This window comes from Arachis duranensis, chromosome 1 (assembly GCF_000817695.3).
Source record: "Arachis duranensis cultivar V14167 chromosome 1, aradu.V14167.gnm2.J7QH, whole genome shotgun sequence".
NCBI lineage: Eukaryota > Viridiplantae > Streptophyta > Magnoliopsida > Fabales > Fabaceae > Arachis > Arachis duranensis.
Window position 1 is genome coordinate 36,750,513 of NC_029772.3, and position 6,442 is coordinate 36,756,954.

The 6,442-nt window shown below is 29.8% G+C and overlaps 1 protein-coding gene across 3 annotated transcripts in view; it reads left to right on the forward strand.

Annotated features, from left to right (window-relative positions):
- Positions 1-6,319, forward strand: part of LOC107486035 (WAT1-related protein At5g47470) — a 7,673-nt gene extending 1,354 nt beyond the window's left edge. The window contains exons 1-8 of one of the 3 annotated variants that reach the window (XM_052253050.1): positions 1,375-1,450; positions 1,734-1,918; positions 2,003-2,068; positions 3,300-3,413; positions 3,926-4,175; positions 5,208-5,369; positions 5,456-5,607; positions 6,051-6,318. In XM_052253050.1, the coding sequence (XP_052109010.1) occupies positions 1,746-1,918; positions 2,003-2,068; positions 3,300-3,413; positions 3,926-4,175; positions 5,208-5,369; positions 5,456-5,607; positions 6,051-6,180 (1,047 nt within the window). In that variant the 5' untranslated portion in view covers positions 1,375-1,450; positions 1,734-1,745 and the 3' untranslated portion in view covers positions 6,181-6,318. Of the gene's footprint in view, positions 1-1,374; positions 1,451-1,733; positions 1,919-2,002; positions 2,069-3,299; positions 3,414-3,925; positions 4,176-5,207; positions 5,370-5,455; positions 5,608-6,050 lie in introns of those variants that run through there. The other 2 variants (XM_052253051.1, XM_016106577.3) reach the window with 2 other exon arrangements.
- The last annotated feature ends 123 nt before the right edge of the window (positions 6,320-6,442 follow it).

The following is a 6,442-nucleotide window of genomic DNA, read 5'->3' on the forward strand; positions in this document are numbered from 1 at the left end:
ATATATTTTATATGATGACAAATTAATGAATAATTTTTAATATTAATTGAATATAATTATTTATTTCTTTGACCACACTGAATCACTAATTTCTCAATAAATTTTAAATACTTCAATAGATCATAGGACAGAAAAAAGTTAATAATTTTTATTCAACAACAACAACAAAGTCTTGTCCCACTAAGTGGGGTTGGCTATATCAATTAAACGATAATAGTGTGTTCTGTCATGTATCATGTTAAAAGAGAGACCATTTACATATAAATCTCGTTTGACCACTTTATGGATGGTCTTCTTAAGTCTTCCTCTGCCTTTCGCCCCTTGTCTATATTCCATCTCATCCACTCTCCTAACTGGATATTCTATCGGTCTTCTTCTCACATGTCCAAACCACCTGAGATGCGATTCAACCATCTTTTCCACAATTGGTGGTACTCCAATTCTCTCCCTTGTATCTTCGTTCCCTATTTTATCTAATCGCGTATGACCACTTATCAATCTCAACATATTTATCTCTGCCACACTCACCTTATGTTGGTGCTCCCCTTTAGCCGCCCGACACTCTGTACCATAAAGCATAGCCGGTCTTATAGCGGTGCGATAGAATTTACCTTTAAGTTTTAAAGGTACTTTTTTGTCGCATATAAAACTAGATGCACTCCGCCATTTTGACCAACCTGCTTGCATCCTATGATTTACATCATGTTCAATCTCTCCATTATCCTGTATGATGCACCCAAAATACTTAAAACTTTTAATTTTTCGTAGGATGTTTTCTCCAATCTTCACCTCTATATTAGGGTTTTTCTTTCTCGGACTGAACTTACATTCCATATATTCCGTCTTGCTACAGCTTAGGCGCAGACCATATACTTATAGAGCTTCTCTCCATAACTCTAACTTCTTATTTAGGTCTTCCAGTGACTCTCCCATAAGGACGATATCATCTGCAAAAAGCATGTACCATGACACAGGCTCTTGGATGTGCTACTTCCAAGGCTGACGTGAAAATGTATGGACTTAAAGATGATCCCTGGTGTAATCCTATACAGAAAATTTCTCTGTCACACCACTTTGAGTCTTCACACTAATTGTGGTCCCATCATACATATTTTTAATTGCACGAATATATGCGATCCTTACTCTACTCTTTAAAAAGTTAATAATTTTTATAAATAGAAAATAATTTTTACGAAAAGAGTAGTAACTTTAAAATTTATAAACAAAAATCTGAACCAAAAAATTGTTTATGCATGTATTAATAGATAATAGATTATAAATTATAAAAAATACCACGAAAAAGTTTTTTTTTTTTTACATTTTTAAGTTTGCATGAACCCAACAAAGTGTAAAAATAGAAGTTGTCCACGAGAATCTGCGAGAAAGGGACATTCATACACATAAAAGCAGAAAGCAAAAAGAAATTGGTGCAGAGAGGGTAATAGGGTTGGTAATATATACATATCCTCTCTTTGATCATCAACAGAAAATTAAGAGTGTAGAGAGAATATAATTTTCTTTTTTTTTTCTCATTTATATTTGAATCCTATTACCAAGAATCATAGGATATGGTTAAGGATTCATAAGTATCGTTTTCAACATGGTTTGACTTAAAGTCAAGAACAAATAACCATATAGTATATCCTTTAATACAAAGAGTAGTTTTATATATATTTGTGTGTGTTTTGGAAGAAATTAAAGAAAAAAGAGAGATGATGATGATGATGATGCAGGGTGAAAGATTGATGGAAGAAGTAGCAATCATTGGAGGGTTGATTGGTGTGCAGTTTATGGCGGCAGGGAACGCTGTTTTGATGAGCTTTGTTATGTCTTTGGGACTCAAATCTCTCACCATTGTTACATTCATGTCCCCTGCTACATCTCTTTTGCTCTCCCCTCTTGCCTTCTACTCTGAAAGGTTCTCCCTTTTTTCTCTCCCTTTTAATTTTCTCAAAATATTGTTATCATTTTGGAGATTTATTATTGTTATTAACTGCTACAGGAGCCTGTGGCCCAAGAAATTCAGTTCCAAGTTGATTTTGCGGTTGATCTTGCTTTCCTTGGGAGGGTTAGTAAAAAGATCTTTAATCCTTTAATTATGATTCATGGGTTACTCATTTTGATCTTCTACTTCTTTTTTCATTTAGTTTTATTATTTTATCCATACGGAAATTTTATGATCAGAGATACGTCATTAGTTTCATGTTTTATTGTCATACTTTATTAATTATTCTTGATTCCCTACCTTTTTTTTTTCTTCCTTTTTCATAAGAAAGGGATTTGGGCGTGATAATAGTTGTTGAATTTGTAGAATCTTTATGTCTTACCAGTGAAATAAGTAAGGAATTTAACTAAACAAGCCAGATCTGAAAGAAAATTTAGAACCCTGCTAAAGTTGAAAAAGAGGGTTTTTCTGTGTGGGGGATAAGAATTAATTAAGACTAATTTTAGGAAGTTGCTGAAGGTGGATAGATTATGATGGGGTTTAGGGGAATATTTGATCCCCAGAATCTCTACAAATTAAATATTTGGGTATTACATCCTTAATTTGTGCGTATCCACTATTGATTTAGAGTACCAATGAGGTATGGGTTTAGGATAACAATAATACTCATCATATTAATTATGTAAAAGTGGTGGATCCTTTACATAGTGTCCGATAAGATAGGTCAAGACAAAAATGTGGTGAAGAAAAAGTGGAGACCCAACAATAACTATTCTTCTGTTTTATTTAACACCAATACAGATTAGAATGAGACAAAAAAATAAAAATTATAAATAGACATTATTATTTTTGTCCACCATCATAAATCGCCACCTTTTTCAACAGAAAAAGCTACGTCGGACAGAAAATTAACAGGTCAGCAGTCACCTAATTAATCAAACAGAAATATTTAGAAAAGAATAAAAACTAGCTCAATTTGAAGTTATCTTATTTTATATTTATTAATTAATTTTAAAATAAATATATAATTTCAAATGTTAATATATAGAATAAATAATTAAATTAGTTTTTTAAAAATCATAAAATTTTTAAATTAGTCCTCGTTGGTCCCAATTGGTGATTTTTAAATATTTTCGAATAATTAAATTTAGAAAATTAGAGTATTGTTAGAGCCATTTTTTACGTCGTTGGTCTCAATTGGTGATTTTAGAACTTAATGTGTATGGTGCGTTTGCAAGTTACTTCGTTGTTGCTGGATGGCTCGTCGACGAGGATCGTGGAGATTCTTTTACATGTTTTCAGTTTAACTCTCTGTAATATGTATAAATAAATTGAGTTATTTGATGGTATGCAGGACAACATTCCAGGTTTTGATGCTGAAAGGAATGAATCTAACCTCACCAGCAATGGGGACTGCCATGCCAAATGTTGCCCCTGGACTTATCTTCATCATTGCTTGGATCTTTCGGTAATAATATTTAGTTTTGCTAATATGCACACTCTGCAAAATTATTTTATTACCTTAGTCATTTGGGGCGGAGCCAGATTAACTTGTAGGGAGGGATTAAAATTTTTTTTACAGTTAACAAAAAATAAAATAAAAATTATAAAAAAGATTAAATTAAAATTTATGCATAACTTATAAGAAAAATTTCCTTATTTTGTATGAGGCTCCGTTTCTATAGTCATTTCAAAAAAACAAAACAAACAGAGAAAACGGAGATTTCATTTGCATTACTTGTTATTTTTAAATTTTTTATACTAAAAAGTTATATATAATTAAATAATAAGCTTAATTTTGATGTCTTATAATATAAGACTGTATTATACTTCCATGCATCGAATTAATCTCGAAAATTGAATTTCACATCATCATATAGGCTTGAATAAATACTTCTTATTTGCAAAAAAAAAAAAAAAGAATGACAGAAGTAGTATATATTCCCATTTGCTAATTGAGAGAATTTTGATGTGAAGCAGGTTGGAAAAAGTGAACATAAAATCGACATATAGTAGAGTAAAAATCATGGGGACAATGCTTTGTGTGGTAGGGGCTTTTGCAATGAGCATAATGCAAAGCATGTCCACCAACGCAGCCAAAGAAGATGCAACATTAGTTCATTATATATCAGATCCAACAGCAGGTGATGTCTTTGACAAACAGAAGATATTGGGTTGCATCTATCTTCTACTCGCAATCTCTTTATTGTCAAGTTCCCTAGTCTTGCAGGTACATACTATTCTTTCACTTTTTAAATATAATTTAAATCATTTTTTAAAATTTATACCACTCCCCTCGCTTCATCCTCATTACTAGGGGCGGAGCCAGTTGGTAGGAAAAGGGCATAGTCTCCTAATTTTAATTATTTACATGTAAATTATATGTAAATTTCAGTTTAATCCTTACTTAAAATTTTATTTTAATCTTAGTTTATTATATAAATATTTTACGATTGAAGTCTAAGCATTGCTTTTAACATTAAATTAATCTAAATAATCTAAATATATTTTAAATTAGTTATTTCTTAATTTTGCATGCTTTTATTTATATAAAAAGAATAAAAAATAAAGTACTGGTTTAGTCTGAAATATTTGGGTTAAGTTCTAATTTTGTTACTAATATTTTGAAGCGTTTTATTTTTATTCCAAATATCTTATTTTGTCTTATTTTAATTCTTTAGTCAAAATAATTTTTTTTAAATTATTCTTTTTTCTTCTTAATTTTTTTTAGATAACGGTAAAAATCTTATAGTGGTCATAGTCGTGATTCTAGTTAATTGATAGTAAAAGTGACCAAAAAAATAATAGATGAAAATAATATATTTAGAAAAAAAGTTTAATTTTACCATAGAAAAAAAAGAACAAAATAAAAAGTTTAAGATAAAAATACGATGTTTTAAACGTTATAAACAAAATTAAAATTTAATTAAGATTTTAAGAATTAAAATAATATTTTATCTAATAAAAAATCAACATATTTATAGGAGAGAACAACAACTTCGTCAAATTCAAAAGAAATGTGTTATTTAATTAGTGCTCTCAAAAATAACCATGTAGTGCTTTTATTACACTATATATATATATTTAGAGTATGTTTAGTGATTCATTTGTCAATAGAGTACACCTATTACCATATTGCTACTGTGATTGTTGTGAATTGCTATTAATGTTTGTAGTGCCTGTTAATTAGTTTGAGAATAAAACTATGTACCAATTCACTAAAATTATTATGTAGCGTAAGTATATAAAACATTTCTTGCAGGCTTTTATTTTTAGAGATTTTCCGGCACCCATATCGATGTGCGTGATCACATCCTTTTTGGGCACGTTCATAACAGCAGCATTTCAATTCATTGAAGATCACGAAATCAAAACTGGTTTGGACGTTTTTAGTGCCCGAAACCTCATCATGTATTTTCTTCTGGTAATTTCCAATGTACTTTCTTTCCGATCATGTATTTGATATTGCAATTGGGTTATTAAAGTGATGAGAAATGCTACATGGCACAGGAAGGTGCAGTAAATGGAGTGTGCATAAGCTTCAGTAGTTGGGCAATAAAGAAGAAAGGACCAGTTTTGGTGTCCATGTTCAGCCCCATTGGCACCGTTTGCTCTGCCATTTTCTCTGTTGTTACCATAGGAGTCACCATCAGTGTTGGAAGGTACCTTCATCACATACATTATTATTATGAAAAATACTAGAGAATCAGTAGAATTTATTATTTTTGACTTGTAATTAGTTAACAATATTTAAAAATATAAACTAAAAATATATTGTTAGATTATTATATTAAAAAAATTGAAATGATAGTTAAAAATACTGACAAAATATAATAAATTCTGCTAGTTATTAAATTTTTTTTCTATTAGTGTTTTTATTTATTTTTAAATAATACAAAAATATTATTTATATATAAAAGATAATTATTAAATTAGTCACTATATATTTATATATAAATATATGTATTTAAATTTTTTTATTTATATTTTGTATTTTAATTTAGTAACTAATTTTAGGCGTAACTCTTAATATGATTGCAAGTAATTCTAATGTGCCAACAAGAGTATCTAATACTTATTGAGTACAATTCTGCTATATTTGCAGCTACGGGGGAATGTTTATAATGTTCACTGGGCTTTACTTTTTCCTTTGGGCTAAAGGAAAAGAAGAAGACATCGAAGGCAGTGGTGGCAAACAAGGTGAACATGATATTGAGAAGCCTCTCTTAGAATGATGTACTGTACTAGGTTTAGCTTGCATTTCTAATTAATAAAGTATACTGTTAAAAAAAAGGTATACTGTAAAAAAAGACGAAAATAATGTATTGTAGGTGTTACATTCCTTGGAGAAACAGAAAAAAATAAAAGTCAAGACCATAGGGAAATATAGTCATCTAGGAATCTGTGATAGTATACTTATAAAAATCTTAATCTTTAATGGGCATGATAGAGTTTTATCCTTAATGGGTTTGATGGAGTTTTTGAATAGTGATCCAA